Below are 16,753 nucleotides of genomic sequence, written 5' to 3' on the forward strand. Positions count from 1 at the left end.
CTAGTTGACATATTCCGCCTGGATAGCGATTCGATCGCCTTGTGGAATCTGAGTCAAAAATGCGTCGAAATCGGCAATGAACGAACGGTAACCGGCGACAGTCTATCAAGCCGAATGGTCAGTCTTCAATTCCCGCACGGTCCTGGGGTAGGCCAAGCCAAAAAATTAAAATGGAAACGCACCTGTCTGAACAACTCCTTGAGCTCCGGACTCGGATCCTTGTAGCGGGCGATCGCCCTGAAGAAAGGCACCAGACAGCTCTCCATCGCCTCCGGGTTTCTGCCGACAACCATGCAGAACCCCTTGAGCGCCGTGTCCTTCTCGTCTGTCTCTGCCACCTTTGCCAGTGCGTCTAGGAAGGGGTACGCAAACGTGTCCAGGTGTGGAGCGAGCTCATCGCAAGAGGCCAGGCCGAGTCGTCCGAGTGCCACTGCTGCATTCTCCGTAACCGATGAAGGAACTTTGGTAGATTGAATGATAGTAAGGAGACTGATGTAGAGCCGTTCGACGTAAGGTGTCATACCGACTACTAAGTTATTATTTGTCAGTCATACGCACGGCTTTCGGAGTAGATGGGGCGCCCGCTTACCCTGTTGTAGCGCGATTTCTCCACAACTCCAGCATGCATTGTTGATAACGCTAAACGCATTGTCTTCGTCGAACTCGCTCAGATTCTCGATGTCCAACTGCTGAATCAACAGCTCCATCACGTTGGGGAGATAAGGTTGCAGCTGCGCGAATACGTAGATCGCGCAATCACCCAGAAGTGCGTAGGAAGACTGTCGGACATCGTTGTTTGTATCCTACCATCACATGTTAGAAGTGTCAGGGCCATCCGATGGATACAGGAAGGACATACAGCCATGCAATGTGTCAGAAGTTCGAAGAAGTTTGGGATGGCACCCGCCACCAATTGCGAGCTCTGGCTATCCAGAGCCTGGATGACAGCACTCAACAGGTCGAGACTGGTAACAAGGAAATCCTTCTCGGGTTCGTCTAGAGATGGGTTGTGAACAAATGCAGCCTGTTTCTCCAGGTTCTGATGGATGATACTGATGCATCGGTGAAAGATAGGTGTAGCGAAAGGTTGAAATTTTTGTCCCAGAGCAGTCGACACGTAGGAAAGGCACTCCAGCAAGGGGAACAACTCTCTCGAGTCATCCTTGACCTTCTTCCACCTCTCGATCAGAGCAGGCATGAGGATCGCCACCAGTTCATCCTGTGCGAGAGCCTCGCTGACGTGTTCCGCGAGAGTCTGTACGCAGTCGTACAGGATGAACATGTTCCGATCCTTGTACTGCCGCATGGCCGTGACAAACTGCTGGACGATAACCTTGATGTATGGCTCCAGAACACCCTTGCTCTGCTCCTCGAGGTTGGCAAAGGCAGATGCTGCAGCCTCCTGCACACGCTTGTTCCCATCGAGCATCTTGAGCAGGATACCCTCCATCATCGGCTCAAAGTACTTTTGCAGGTGCTGCGTGTCGTGGTTGCTGGGGTCTGGATCGGTGGCAGCCCATCGTGAGTATCGGCCGAGCGTCCAACATGTGATCTGACGCACAAGCGGCTCATCGTCGTTCAACAGGGAGATCAGGTAAGGGATCAGATCGGGAAGATGGAACGCCACACCGTCGAGACATCCATCGGCCACCGCACCCAGAGCCAGGACGGCCGCTTCTCGGTAAGGCCATTCTGGATGGCGGATGTTTTCTTTCAGGTACGGTAGGATGACCTCCAGGACGGGCTGGTGGAAAACAGTCGCCAGTACGTCCAATGCCGCCGCCGAGCATTTCCTCAGGTTCCACCGGTCCTCAGGATCCTCCATCCCGAGCAAATCTTCAAACTCGGAATCGTACTCATCGACTTCGCCATCGCTCAAGTCCCCATCGCCGTTGCGTGGCCGCTCTTCTACTTCTACACTCTCGCCGTTCGGTAGGCGCTGCCGTGACTTGGCGAACTTGGGCTTGATATCTTCCGCCTTGTCCTCCTCGTCGGCATCGTCGCCTTCGCCGCCAAGTCTGAAGATCTCCTCCTCCGCATAGATCATCGACTTCAGCAGGATGGGAACGATCTTGGGCAGGAATGGTCCCAGATGCATCCTCAACTGATCGTGCTCTCCAACCGTCAACCAGAACTCGGCGGCGTCCAAAGCCACGTCCACGTCGGTGTCATTCTGCTGCTGAACCAGGTAATCGACAACTCCGCTCATGACCGGTGCGATTTTGTCGGGGCGGATGTCGACCAGGTGCACCAGCGCGCGGCACACCTCCCGACGCAACGCAGGGTGGGGATTGTTTCCGAGGCGGAAGAGACTCTCGACCAGCGTGTCGATGTTGGCGAGTACCGCCTGCGACCGCATCGGGAGGAATATGTTGATGACCTCGAGGGAGTCGGCCTGGACCGCGGAGGACGGATGGTGGGTAAACTGCAGGAATTTGGGGATCATGAACGCAAGTGGACGCTGGGGATCCTTCTCCAGAGCCTTCTTGCTGTCCTGACAGACCTTCTTGAGAGCGCTCATAGCGCCTTCCTGCACAGCAACCGGTAAATCTGCTCCGCTGGGATCTTTGCCTTCTGTCATGGTGATCAACTGGGCCAGCACATCCGACCACGCCATGATTCCACCCTTCCGTAGCAGCTCGGTTATGACGTTTCCGGTAAAGCTTCTAATGCCACCATTCTCGTCGCGAAGGCCCTGAAGAAGTTCCGACTTGATGTAGGCAAGCGTTTGTGCCGAAAGCGAATTAGGTATTAAGGTGATGTTGTTCTTCATCAACATGGCGGCCGAGCAGCGGACAACATGGTATTCTCTGGCATCCATGCCGGGCACGGGGATCGGTTCGGGGTGTACGAGGATATAGCATAGATAATTGTTGATATCGGGAGACTGCTGGCTCGCCTGCTGCAGCATCTATAGGGAATTTCAGACGGATTAGCTATCTGTCCATCTTTCCCCTATTTCATCATCTCTGCGCGGCACCTCTGTGACGAGCATCCAAGTGACGCAAACGTTGTGGGGTACGGGAGGCAAGATACCTGAGTAGCACGCTGCTGGGTGGCCCTATCGGAACCCAAGCTGTCCTTCAGGTACCCCGCCAACTCCCGGATGGGAGCCTCTTGCGGTTGCCACGCCATTGGGGTAGAAAGTGTCGATGACGGTGCGTCTCAGTGAAGCGAGAGTGTCGAACGAGGTGTGTTCGGAAAACGTTCGACGCGGAGGAGGAGGAGTGGAGTCGAGTGTTCGAGGATGGATGACCGAAAGAGCAGAGGTGGGTGGATGAATTTCTTCTTCGCTGTGTTTGCAAGCGGTAGTGAAGTGGGGGATCACTAGCGGCAGCACATTAGAGTTAGACATATCGGTTTTCGCGCTTAGTTAGGGTCATTTCTTTTTTTTTTTTTTTTTACTTTTTGTTTTTGAGGGGGTGGGGGGGAGGGGCAGAGCTACATGAAAGCAAGCGGTAAAGGGCACACGAATCAGTTTCGGCAGGGGTGAATAGCACACCAAGAGGGTGGGAGGGCGAGGGGCGACGATGGGGGGAGGGGACGGGGAAGCGAACGACTGGGGTGGGGCGGCGGGGGAGGGGGCTGGTGGCGTTATTCCGGGGTGAGAGAGAAAGAGAGGAGGGAGAGAATGGAAGTTGAAGAACGAATGCGTCCCAGTCTCTTGGCTGGTTGCCGTCGCGAACCTTCCTCGTAAAACCTCCCAGCACCAACACCCGCAATGCGGTTCACATTCACCGGCCGACCGGCAACAGTCGCCAGAGCACCGTGCTGAAACGTGGGAACCGGAAAGGCAACCCGGCAGCGATGGTGATGAAGAAGAAGAACAAGAAGAAGAGGGATCAAGAGAATGAAGCGAGAAGGACTCTAGGGCTTTAGGGAGCAAACAGGAAGCATATTGCCACAAACTCACCAGAGGAATGTATTCTATATATGTTTAGCGGGTTCAAGGCAACATCAAAGTTGGCAGTTACGAGTAACGAGAGGCGGCGAATTGGAGAAGAAAGAAAAAAAGTATGAAGGCGCTGCCTGAACGGACCGACTGAATGAGAGCGGTGGGCGGTGAGAGGGAGTACTGGTGATGGTGGTGAAGAGTGGTTGGGTTTGTTTGGTTAGTGGAAGGTGGTGGTGAAGATGGTGGTGGTAGCGGTGGTAGCGGTGGTAGCGGTGGTGGTTGATGGTAGTGGTGTTGGTGGTGGTGATGGTGGTGTTGGTGGTGTTAGTGGTGGTGGTGTGTGTGCGCAGCAGAGCAGATCAGAGTACGGGTGGCCGGCGGTGGTGGGGGAAGCGACAGTTCTTGCGGGCGGGGGTGCGAATATCGGACAACCACAACATGACACAACCCACCAGAAAAAGCCGAACAAATTCAGCAAGAAGTAAGCGAGTCGAGACAGCTAAGTCAGTAAGTAAATAAGTGTGTAGGCAAGTAAGTGAGTGACACCTGGTTGGAGCACGAACACAAGCGACTCACCCGAGTGCTCTGGCGCCCTACTATGGCTTTACGTGAGCGAGACTGCTGCTGATTTGCAGTTGCGGTGATGAGCTACGGTGATGGTTATGGTTGTGGTTGCTGTGGTATTGGTGATGGTGGTGGCGATGCTGGTGGTGGAGGTGGCCGTGGTGGTGGTGATCGTCGTCGTCGTCGTGGACGTCGTGGTGGTGGTGGAGGCTGCAAAGATGTTGAAACTGCAGTAAGGGCCATATTGGGCCAATGGATGTCCGAGAAAGGGAATGTTGGGGGCTGATTTTCGAGACACTTGGCGTCGATCAGGGAAGTCTGGCCGCGGCTCACGATGGAGTAATATGGTACTTATTAAATCATAATACGCCCATAAAAGACCGAACAGGTAATCAAGTAGCCCGCAATTGATTGCAGACATTGGACAAGGGCCGTGATTGCCACAGAAACAAGCCACGTTAACGTTTGCCCTCAACAACGCTCAGCACTGCTCTCAAAGGCCTGCACCCCATCCAAGTATATATGATATGTATGCGTATCAGCAAGCAAGTACATGGACTACTTACTCAAGTATATGTGTATCCCGGACTCTTTGTTCCCACCTGCCGGTAGCTATCTCCTCCCATGTGAACCTGACCTGATCTGATTGATCATGATGTGTATGGCGATATGTCAACGGTGCCGGCGATTGGTGGCGGTGGTACATACATACATACCTGGTACCAGAGGGGGAAGTATTTAGGTAACTTTGTAGAGTACACTACAATGTGCGGATCGCGCTCGGCATCTCTCCCCCCCCCCTCCCCTCCCAATTGCAACACCTTGTAGCACCAACACGTACTATGGCTCTCGATATTGCGGTGGTCGCCCCTCCCACAGTGTGTGGATTCATTCACTCCGATAGATAGAGTACCATACATACTTCATACATACCAATGGGACAAGGGATTCTCGAGTAGGTACCCAGCACGTCTGCAGGCCCAGGAAGCAAGTGCGTTTGGGTATGTGTGTATGTACCGTTCACTACCCATAGTAGGCAGAGTAAGTACATAACACAGGTAAGTATGTGGTGTATAGTAGGTACTGACTTCCTCATCCCGGTTGGCGCACTCGTAGAATACTCGTAGAATACTCCAGAAGACGGAACTCGGGAATCCTTGACGACACACCCATCCACCGCTGGCTGTGCGTGGTGGATGAGCTTAGAGTAAATACTCTACTCATGTAGGTACTTGGTTGGCAAACAACTTCCCAACCGACCACATTTCTGCCGCCGCCCCGTCGCGTCCAATGCCAATCGTCCCCGTCGGCCCGTGCCACAGCGCGATCCCCCCAGGGCGAAGTTCGCTCGCTCTTCCGGACCGTGTTCGAATCCTCGATCGACCGCTTCGAGGGGAGGAGTGGCTCCACTGCAGATATATACCCGTATGGATCTACCTAGGGTAGGTAGGTAGGTAAGGTGCCTAAAAGCCAATCAGTAGGATATCGGTACGGACTAGAGTAGCTAGCGATGAGCATGAGCCGGTAGTTACTAGTAACTGGATGAAGGCAAAGAAAACCGGAGGCCGCATTTGGCCGGAATACTGTATGTATGTATATGTACGGTGTACGATGTACTGTGTCAGTACTCGCAGACGGAACGTAGAGGTACGTATGTAAAAGGTTGGTGAGGTCGAGCGCTCGGTAGTTCTCCATGGCTGTGATAGTAGGTTAGGTATGTAGCAATGTAGCATCGATGAATAACGACTGGATTGGCTCGAGGTGAATCGTGACTAATGGCGTTTCGTTTCTTGGCTTCGGGTGCGCAGCGCCGCAGCGACGACCGGGTCGCAGTTTCAATTCGGATACAGACAGACCATCACATGCCTGATGGTGGTAACATACTGTAACACTGATTAGAAGAGGTTGCAGTATGATACATCCATACGTTACCCACGCCTTGTAGCTCCCTGTTATCATCGGGGCTGGAGTTGGAGCCTGGAGTCACGATCGTGGCAACACCGCAGGCGCTGATCTTGTAGGTACTGTAGATCGGATCGATTAGATAAAGCTGCGAAACCGGCAACGTGTGGTTGGGGACATCTAGTGCCGGAGTAAGTGGACATTCGGATCAGAGGGAATTAAAATCCAAATGCGGTAACATATGAGCATTTATTAAATACATTTGATATGTTTTTTCACGCTCCATGGCCCCGCAGGGACCGAAAATCACAATATCTCGGCCAGTTTTTACCCGTTTTCTTCGATCAAACACTCACCTAGACCACACTGGTGCCCTCATTCCATCAGTACCATTTTTCCACCGGCCCTATGCTGTTGACCAGATGTCCGCTGCCAACTCCAGAGCTCCATGGTCCCGCCGGGACCGAAAATCACAATATCTCAGCCAGTTCTTGCCCGTTTTCTTCGATAAAACACTCCTCTGGATCGCATGAGCATGCTAATTCCATCGGTTCCATTCTTCCACAGGTCTGTTACCATTGACCGCGCTTCCGCAGCCCGCTCCAGAGCTCCAGAGCTTCAGCGCTCCACAGCCCCACTGGGAACGAAAATCGCAATTTCTCGGCCAGTTCTTGTCAATTTTCCAGGGCGCAGATATACAAAGCTCATCAATAGGTTAGCGATAAGCTGGAATTGTAGCAAATTTGTAGGTAATTTTTTCCCATTTATGTACATAATATTCTTTGTCACAACAATTAGCCACCATATTATGCTGCCAAGACATCACTATCGGGTAATCAGGCGTGCCAAGACTTTCTAATGAGGAACTCAGCCGTGCTAAGATTGGGCTGTGGCAGCCTTGCCCCTAGGCATTCCCGGGACCTCCCATACTAAATCATTTTTCGTTCATTTATCTTGGATCTTGGTTGCCACTCAACCACAACGTTTAAAAAAAATTGGGCTCTTTGAAAGAGCTCTTTTTTTAATTAGGTTGTTGTTGTGCACTAACCGAACGTCAAAAGTGGGAGTGAAAAAACTCCGGGTCTAGATGTCCCCAACCATATTCTCTCGTTGGACTTTGGACTGCGGGCTGACCAGGACTCTCCGACTCATGCTGTCAACATAGGTAGCACAGGCGCTAGTTACCTTCATCAGATTGATTAGATAAACCACGAAAAGCTGTGAGTCTGCGACGTACCTATTCTCTCTTTGGACTGCTGCCTGACAAGGACGCTCCGACTCATGCTATCCACCGGTAACTAGGGAGGGGGCACGGGGATCGAGTGACATAACCCTGAAAGGAAGGGGGCGAGAATTTAAGATGATGGAGAAGTTGAGGTTGTATTCATCTTCGAAGAGCCATCTAATATGGTTCCTCTCTGCTGCCTACAACGTTGGTGCCACTCAATGCGGCTAGTCCGGCTGACACATCACTCGGATCCACCGGATCCGACTAGGAAGTACATAATCTCTCCTCTCCCATGGTGGCAGACAACATCGAGGCGCCTCTGTGTCGCGGCGAGCATCGGTATGGAGCGACCTGGTGTTAGTTATGGGGGGCGTGACTAGTGCAGACCTGATGCGGTTGTTGAACGTTGAATTGTTTTCTGTTGTGGAGCAACAGCAACAGCAGTGAGAACCTACCTACTGCGAAACTCGCCTTCACAACATGGGGCTTGAAGATGATGGGTTCCGTTAGCCTTCGCTCTCCGTGATGCGACACAGAAGGTACCGGCACGAATACGGTGAATCATCAAGCGGGGGGGAAGATATAACGGAGGATCATTATTGATTCAATATTCAGTACTAATTCGATTGATACTCCACATTTTACCGATGGGTGCTTTGCTTCCGAGCCTTATTGATGTAATCCAAGCATTTCCCAAGTTTGGTTTCTTCCGGCTTGTTGATCCTCGCCACGTTTTGGCAGTTAGGCTCTTCACATATAGGATCTCCAAAGTCGTGGTCGGAATCAGAAGGGTAGTCCTCAGGTAGCACCTCCACCCCAAGGGTTCCCCAGAGGCTTGCACACTTGACCATCCAGCTCCTCCAATTTAGTTCGTGACCATCTGATTCGGCGGGGACCACATCCGCTTTGGGGGGTAAGAACCGTAGACATAATCTGCCAGATGGCAGTATTCGTGTGCGACTAATCCGAAGAATTTGGCTATATTACGATCCCGACTCAGCATCCATCCAACCCCGACAATCGGTGCACACGCTTACCGGACGACCTCACAGCACATCTCTTAACAAGAATAATCAGACCATAGTCACAGTACGCCAAACCACGATAACCCTTGGTCTGGGCCCTACAATCGACTATGACGGCGATGCCACGGCTCCCCTTCTCGCGGGAGTAATTTGCGACTCCGCGGTCACACAGCTTCCAATCCGTGAAGTCGATAAACATCTTTGCGAGCTCTTCGAGATTATTTTTGTACGGGGCATACAGCGCCTTCCTCCAGGATTTGATCAGACGGAGATCCGCGGCGGTCGATTGTTCTGCGTAGATGGGCAGTTTCATGGCAGATAGCGGATTGCGGTTGAGATGGGCGGTGGTTCGTAGGCGGTGGAGCGAAGTACAGCGTTCGTTAACCGCTGTGGTTGAAAATGTTGGAGCTGGAACTGTGGGCCACCGTGGGCTTTATACTGAATGATGAGAGGGAAGCAATGAGCCCCCGGGAAGCGACTGAAGCTGCGAAAATTTTGAGCAACCGGAAATTTGCTTCCCAGCAAACGGTTACCATCAACTTGAACCGTGGAGTCCCACTCGCTGCCGCTGCGGCCACAAAGTCATGGACGCGGTGTAGAGTACTTGACAGCCTTTCAACAGACACCCAACCCCTCCGCCCGCCCAAACAGCGCAGCTTCCAGTGTCTTCTGCCTCCCGGGATCCCGCATACTCGCCCACCAGTAGTACTGTTATTACATACCTCATACTTCCCGCCGAGCTTCCTCCCCGCCTGGTAAACATACTGGTTTCGAGTTCAGCTCAGTTCAACATGATCGGGCTGGTGCACTACAGGTCTGCAAGCTCTTCCGAGGCCAACCGCAGACAATACAACTCCGCTCTAGCGGCCGGTTACAGCTCAAAAGTTCGAACTACTTGAATGAAATCGCCTTGTGGTGACTATCTAGGTAGTCTTGGAATCTTCCGAATGTACTTCGTGTGTTTTGGAAGTACTCATTGGAACACCGCATCGAGGTCGATAAGCACTGACCATTATTTGCAGAGTACAGATAAAGGCTGCCGAATTCTGATTCCTTAGAGTACCTAGAATTCCGATAACCCTGACCGTTGGGCCACAGTTCGGCGATGGGACACCACGACTACCTGGTACATACCACGGAGCACTGGTGATCACTCCAAAACTCCACAGCCCCACAGTCTCGCACCCTAACTCCGGATACCGGTCAGAACCATGATCCATCTTGATCGGCGCCCGGGACGGGAGATGTACATACGGTGCACGCCTTCCAAGGCACTACCACGGTTAACATGCCTGTGATACCGTACTCCACGCCACGCCGTGAACGCTTCACCTTCGTTGGCCGAGGAATCCTCCGCCGACTAGAGAAAGCGAGTGACGCCCCATGTATCCCCTACAGTACATGGCGAACACTAATAACTATCGCCGTTCCTGAATCCTCTGTCAGCACTTCCCATACTCAGTATGTACCAGTACTCGCACAGGCTGCGATCTTCTCCTGAGTCTTCTCGGACATCCCAGGGTACACGAGGCAGGGAGCGTATGTAATCATTGGCTCTCACGGAGTCACGGAGGCTCGCCGTCGAACACCGCCCTCCCTCCCATACGAGAAACGCCCCTGGAGGCTGGTGATGATGATGAAAGAGTTGATCGATCCGATCCTCCACGTCGCACCAGGCCGTGCCGTGCCGTTAGTGGCTAGAAGAACGGAAAGAAGCTTCCGTTCCCCGGAATCTTTGGGTTCGGATGTTGCGCTCCCCCTCCCCACACGCTCCCCGTCCAATGGCTCGGCCCGGACCGGACCCACAGCGAGCCGAGTCGAACGCTACAGCGATGGAGAAGGGAGCGCGCTGCGCGCCGACGTAGTTTCTGCGGCTCTGAGCTCTGCCGGAATATGGAGGAGGATCTCCGTCTGCAAGCACAGCGGCACTGGCTATCAAACTGCAATGTCTATGCCTTGCCTTATCTACCTACCGTATGAGGTTTAGATTGGCATTCGCTTGGTGAATTCTGCATCGGTGCTCCATCTTGAAGATTAAGGTACCGAACGTTGAATCGCTGCTGATCATGCTAGATGAATCGTGACTCCCAAGTGACGACGAGTGATACCACCTCTCCCTTCGATAATTGCACTTCCGGCTCGCGATCTGTATGATACTATGATATCTTCTCTTATTGACCGTACTGGTATCGCTACACGTCGTCGTCATGGCCCACCCACCGCCCGCCGCTCACTGCCCACCGCTCGCCAATCGCAAATCGCAAAAAAAGAAAACCCAACTCCCAAACTCCAGCCGCCGCACCCAAATGAACACAAAAAAAAATAAAAAATACCAAAATACCAAACCTAGATCACACTAAAGTCCTACACGATCTAGCACGCCCCTCCATCCACTGACGACCTTGTATCCGCGGCCAACCACGGGCTTCGGCTTCCGCGGGCCGTCGCGGTAGATGACGTCGACCACGATCGTTGCCAGGATCATCGCTTGCAGCAGCAGTGTGCCGATCAGTGCCCATCTCGCCGCGAGCTATCGTCGTCATTAGTATCATTGCAGCGAGTGAGCGAGCGAGCGGAGAAGAGGGGACCCACCATCTCACCGCACAGGAACGGAAAGTCGATCTCGACGTCGTTCCAAGTCTGTTGTTTCGCCACACACACCCAGAACAGCGTCGGCGTATCGCCCCTGTTCGTCTTCCTATCCAGCGCCACCGCGGCGATGACCATGCTCAAGCAGACGCCCGTGATTGTCAACGCCGAGAACTTATGCGCCGCGGTGCCCAGCTTCCTAACATTGACCTTGATGGAGGCGATAAAGAACGCGAGGTCTGCAGCGAACGTGACAACCGCAGCCGCAAGCATGACATACGTCGCATCGAAGAAGATATCTCTCGGCCAAACATTAGCTGCGTCGCCCTGCTGCTCATGCGTCGCCGCCTGCGTCGACGTGTACGTGTACAGCACGCTGCCGATGCTGCCCAGCGTGGTGCCGGACGCGATCATGCTCGTGATCCGCAGCGTCAGCCGCGTGCGGTAGTTCAGCTTGTGGTAGTCCAGCTTCGAGATGAATTTGCGCACGCCCTGTTTCGTCGGCATTCCTGTGCGCCGCCGCCGTGGCTTCTTCGGCTTCGATTGAGAGACGAGCGGCTCCGCGGCTGGGCGCCCCGAGGATTCGTCTTCGCTGAAGTCCTCGTGGAATAGGCTGGCGCTGGAGCGCCCGAGCGTGCTGATGTCGCGGAGACCGCCGGTGGGGTCCATTACTGCCATTGTTGCGGAGTGGGTTGCGGAGTGTGTTTCGGTCGTGTGTTTCAGTTCGGCTCGGGGGAAGATTCGTTTCTGGAGCTCTGAGGTCGTGGGATCGTGAATAAGTGGGGAGCCAGCCCCCGCAGTTTATGTACTCTCGCAACTTCTGTTACAACACATTCACCGGGGGCAGGAGGGGAGGGGGGGTGGTGGAAAAAACAAAGTCCACGCCGTCCAATTGGACTACCGTTCTTACTCTACCACGTCAGCCATTGCTTGATTCGATTGGCATGCACGAGGGGAATCAGCCCTACCTCTATCGTTCTGCTTATGGATGCGTGGCTGGGATCCTCGGTCAGCGCTGTGCTTGCAAGTTGCAAGTTGCAACTCGCAAGTTGCCGTGCGACTGCGGGGAGGAGCCGGGGATGCTGATCGCACCCGAAATAGCAGCAGCAAGTAGCTTCAGCCACAATGGGTCGTGACAGGAACACCACAATGCACACACCTCTCATGATTGGGCCTTGTCCGGCGGCCAATCCGCCAATGTGGCTGGGGCGTTTCAACTTTCGAGCGTCGGACAGTGGACACGGCGGACTCTCTCAGTAACTATCGCCGCCTAGGTCAGCACAGCTAATTGTGTGTATATAGATTAACCCCATAACGTGAGACTACTCTACTCTACATAATGCCAGCAGCCGGTTACTCGCCCGCCCGCGCGTCCGGTGGTCTTGTAACAGTTGCACGCCAGTCCTGCTCCGCCACCGGGAATTCGAATTCGAATCCCATCCCGTCGTGCCTGCTCAATGCTCACTTCACTGTTCAAAGTTCAGGCGCCCCGTGGGCCCGTCCCAAAAAGTTACCTACATAGCGGAATCTGAGACACTACCTATTTGGGAGATGTTGGAAGGTGATAGGTACCGGACGGCTGGATCGCATCACGCCACTTTCCTCGCGCCGTCTGCGGTCTGCCTGGAGGCTGAGGGCTGAAGGCTGAAGGCTGGATGACCGGAACGCCCGACACACAGAGGGAGAGAGACAGAGAGAGAGAAAATATCGATTTGTTTCGCATACGGTTCAGCCTTTCCACTACTACCGTAGTACTAGGTAGAAGCCTTTCCCGACCGCCCGCCCGCCGCCCCCCAGAACTCCAGAGGGGCGGATCTCGATTCTCGCTACCGGTAACTACGAAAGTTGCCGTACAGTCCAAACACACGAACGCCCGAGAGAGACAGAGAGGGAGAGAGAGGGAGAACATCGATTATTGTCGCACACGGCCTTTCCTCGCTCGGGCGACCCTGGTACCACACGAACCGCGAGCGCCTTTTTTTCCGCCAACGAAACTGCACTTCCCAGCACCAGGAGCCAATTCCGAATGACATTCCATGAACAACGCCTCGACTGGACATGAGCACACACGGAGTCACGGACGCGTACAATTATCAACGAGCAGCAACAGAGATTCATTACGCCATCCAACCCCCCAATCCCAACCATTCATCCATCACCAATCATTCCCATACGATGCAGCCGTTACAAGTAAAAAAGAAAACACAAGATCCATCGGTCCGTCATATGTAAGTAAGTAGGTCGGCCCCCCAAGCTTCCACCTACACAAAAGTCGTATGTACAATGCACAATGCACAATCCCCAGCCGTTAAAGTATACAGAGATGCTAGAAAAAATACAATTGAAAGAAAAAGGAAGAAAAAAACCAGATCGCGAAGACAAAATAGCCGTCTATGTGCTCGTACTTGTACATCTATTTCTGCCCATCAATCGGGAAGCGGTCGAGGAACTTGAACGTCTTAAGACCTGTCTCAAAGTCCGCCACGAAGCTGGAGTCCTTGCTGAACCGATCGGTGATGTAGACTCCGGTGCCGTTGGTTGTGACGGCAGCAGCGACCAGACCGGCCCGTCCAATGCCGACACCGCCGACGGGCTTGCCGTAGTTGTAGGCATCGCGAACGATCTGCGTGGGGCGCCCGGCGGGGAAGAGAGTCGACTTGGCCAGGAAGAGGTCCTTGGTTCCGTCCGTGACGATGATGCCGTCGAACAGGACCGCATCGGCTCCCGTGTAGGTGCTTCCGACACCATTAGTCAAAGTCTCGGCGATGACGGTGGGGTTCGCGCCCTTCGCCTTGAAAGCGGCCGCGATCTCGGCCGCCTGTGCGAGCGAGGCCTTGGAGCCGGTGGTCGCCAGGATACCGATGTTGAGGGTGGCGATGCTGGCCAGAGGTGTACCGAATACTGCGACACCTGCGGTCGTGTTGTCGTGGTAATACTTGGAGTCGGGCCTGGGAGCGGGCTGTCCGAGGGCCTGTGCAACGCGGGTGGCGAGGTCGTTGGAGATCCTGTTGAACTGGGCGATGGCGCGTGCCTGGACGGTCTTCGACTTGACGTTTCCGAGCTCGAAACGGGCACTGTTGACAACCATCTGCTGCTCGGGCTTCGAAAGGGAGTTCCAGAACAGACGGGGCTGGGTCCAGTAGTCGAGGAAGGTGGGCGAGATCTCACGGACGTAGTGAGCGTCGACGACCTTGCGGGCAGGGGCAGTGAAGAATCCCTCTCCTTGGGTCTGGTTCGCGGCGAAAGGAGAGCCGGCGTTCAGCGAGTTCTCGCTGTAGGGGTAGATGTTCTCGTGGATCATCTGCTGGCCAGCACCGTCGCGGTGGTTGTTGTGGACTGCAACTCTGGGCCTGTTGATGGGAATCTGCTCAAAGTTGGGAGATCCCATGTTGCGGTTGATCTGAGTGTCGACGTAGGAGAAAAGTCGGCCCTGCAGCAGAGGATCGTCGGAGAAGTCGATACCACGGACGACGTGGCCGGGGCAAAACTATCGTGACGGTCAGCATTTCGAACCTGACCGACGGGGAGAGAGAGTGATCTGCTTACCATCGACTGTTCGGTCTCGGCAAAGTAGTTGCGGACATTCTTGTTGAGGACAAACTTTCCGATCGGAGTGATGGGAACGTATTCAACGGGAACAATCTTGGTAGGATCCAACAAGTCGAACCCATACCGAAGGACGTCCTCCTCGTCCATGATCTGAACACCGACCTCCCACTCAGGGTAGTTTCCGCCCTCGATAGCGTCCCACAGGTCCTGACGGTGGAAGTCAGGGTTCTTACCGGCCAAAACCTGTGCCTCGGGCCAGATCAAAGAGGCTAGGCCCTGTTGTGTCTTGAAGTGGAACTTGACCAACTTGGACTCTCCGTCATCGTTCACGAAACGGAAGGTGTGCACACCAAAGCCATCGATATGCCTGTAGCTTCGGGGAATACCATGGCCGGAGAGTGCCCACAGCAGAGTGTGCATGGTTGAAGGGTTCATTCCAAAGAAGTCCCAGGCACTGTCGTGAGCCGTGGCAGCCTGGGGAATCTCCTTGTCAGGACGCGGCTTCACCGCATGGATCAAGTCGGGAAACTGTATTGCATCCTGGATGAAGAAGACGGGTACGTTATTGCCAACGATATCTAACCCCGGCAGTCAGTATACAACCCCTCAACGAGACGTCTTGAAGTTGGCATACCATAGTTTCCCTCATCAGTATAGAAACGTAGAGAAAATCCATGGACGTCTCTCGCAGTGTCGGCACTTCCACGGGATCCAGCAACGGTGGAGAATCTTAAGAAAATGGGCGTCTGCTTTCCGGCCTTGCCCAAGAAAGAGGCAGCGGTGACATTGGACCAATCGCCGTACGACTCAAAGTAACCATGAGCTCCTGCACCACGTGCATGAACTAAGCGACCGACCGTCAGCATCAAACACAAACTATCACTAGCACCACCACCAGCACCACAATTATCACCACCACCACCCCGCCCTTCCCGGCGCAAACTCACCAGCTCTCTCAGGTATACGCTCATGGTCGAACCGCGTAATCTTAGTCCGCAACACGAAATCCTCCAACAGAGCACCGCCTCTTGCGCCGACCTTGAGGGTATGGCGGTCATCGACGGGGGTGCCGAAGTCGGTGGTCATGTAGGTATTTGAATCGTCGACGGTGAACTGGTCAAGGAATCCATCGTCGCCGGTGACCTTTTCTTCACGGTTCCGGAGCTGGCCTTCGTCGTCACTGCCGCCGGCCTCCATGAACGGGCATGCTGCCGAGGCGAGCAATGCGTTGACGACAATGCCACTGAGTAATGAGATCCTCATCTTCGATGTATTGGTAGAGGGGAGGTCGTGGACGGTTGAGCTGGGCTGTAGGTCGGGTCAAGCAAGCAAGCAGTTCCGATCAGTGCTCGTTAAGCAGACGCTCGGAGGGGACGGGCGGGTGGGGTTTATATGTAGTGACAGGCAGGCAGGCCACTACACTGAGACCTGTGCTGGGGGAGCAGTGGACAGAAGGATCGGAAAGCGGAAGAAGATGTCTGAGGAATCGCCCGGGGGTGGTGGGGATGGGGGCACCCAGCGGAGAGGTCTAGGAGCCGGCTTGGTCGATGGACGGATGGCTGCTCAGTTGGGGCTAGGATGCCAGCCGAAGTCGGACGTTTACATATGCGACGAACAGATCCACCCGCCATGTCGACCACCGCTGCAAGTCCACTGCCGCCTTCTCCCCCGCCACACCACCACCTCCACCCACGGCCATGGATTATTTAGCACCAATTCTGCGTCTATTTGGCCAATCCGAGTCCCGAGGACACAATTGCCCATGTATGCCGACCGGATATGATTGGAACACGTGCATGCAACTGTCTCAATCTTTTTTCTCTCTGGGTCGGGGGGTGGGGGGCCTGGATCGGAGCAGATCTATAATGGAACTTCGGACACTGGTCACTGGTTGCTGTTGCTTTGCTTGCCTCTTCTCGGGATTGGCTGGCTGGTATGTATCATACGTGCTCTACATGCATACCTAAAAGTAAGTACTGAGCTATGTATTGTACCTGTGTA

At 54.1% G+C, this 16,753-nt stretch overlaps 3 protein-coding genes across 3 annotated transcripts; all 3 read right to left on the reverse strand.

Annotated features, from left to right (window-relative positions):
• Positions 1–3,135, reverse strand: BZA05DRAFT_339830 (armadillo-type protein; the record flags this gene model as incomplete). The annotated part of the gene is made up of 5 exons (XM_051480947.1): positions 1–102; positions 183–529; positions 590–803; positions 860–2,911; positions 3,037–3,135. The coding sequence occupies 5 exons, from the start codon at positions 3,133–3,135 to the stop codon at positions 1–3; spliced, it is 2,814 nt and encodes a 937-aa protein (XP_051338028.1).
• Positions 3,136–10,772: 7,637 nt separating this feature from the next.
• On the reverse strand, positions 10,773–12,301 carry BZA05DRAFT_403254 (uncharacterized protein). The gene is made up of 3 exons (XM_051484178.1): positions 12,172–12,301; positions 11,207–12,108; positions 10,773–11,144 (listed from the first exon to the last, which is right to left on the reverse strand). The coding sequence occupies exons 2-3, from the start codon at positions 11,879–11,881 to the stop codon at positions 10,971–10,973; spliced, it is 849 nt and encodes a 282-aa protein (XP_051338029.1). The 5' UTR covers positions 11,882–12,108; positions 12,172–12,301; the 3' UTR covers positions 10,773–10,970.
• A 1,182-nt stretch (positions 12,302–13,483) lies between these two features.
• On the reverse strand, positions 13,484–16,295 carry BZA05DRAFT_91190 (catalase-like domain-containing protein). The gene is made up of 4 exons (XM_051488787.1): positions 15,700–16,295; positions 15,387–15,596; positions 14,750–15,330; positions 13,484–14,690 (listed from the first exon to the last, which is right to left on the reverse strand). Exons 1-4 carry the CDS (start codon positions 16,013–16,015, stop codon positions 13,617–13,619), a joined length of 2,181 nt encoding a protein of 726 aa, XP_051338030.1. The 5' UTR covers positions 16,016–16,295; the 3' UTR covers positions 13,484–13,616.
• Positions 16,296–16,753: the final 458 nt, after the last annotated feature.

Source organism: Tricharina praecox, assembly GCF_024521635.1.
Source record: "Tricharina praecox strain CBS 144465 chromosome Unknown BZA05scaffold_18, whole genome shotgun sequence".
Taxonomy (NCBI): Eukaryota; Fungi; Ascomycota; class Pezizomycetes; order Pezizales; family Pyronemataceae; genus Tricharina; species Tricharina praecox.

Excerpts from the sequence above, each read along its gene's own strand:
- BZA05DRAFT_403254 (XM_051484178.1), bottom strand. The coding sequence starts at position 11,881 with ATGGCAGTAATGGACCCCACCGGCGGTCTCCGCGACATCAGCACGCTC. Across the intron at positions 11,145-11,206 it reads CGTTCCTGTGCGGTGAGATG|CTCGCGGCGAGATGGGCACT; the intron begins GTGGGTCCCCTC and ends TGACGACGATAG.
- BZA05DRAFT_91190 (XM_051488787.1), bottom strand. The coding sequence starts at position 16,015 with ATGAGGATCTCATTACTCAGTGGCATTGTCGTCAACGCATTGCTCGCC. Across the intron at positions 15,331-15,386 it reads TACTGATGAGGGAAACTATG|ATATCGTTGGCAATAACGTA; the intron begins GTATGCCAACTT and ends TGCCGGGGTTAG. Across the intron at positions 14,691-14,749 it reads CCGAGACCGAACAGTCGATG|TTTTGCCCCGGCCACGTCGT; the intron begins GTAAGCAGATCA and ends CCGTCACGATAG.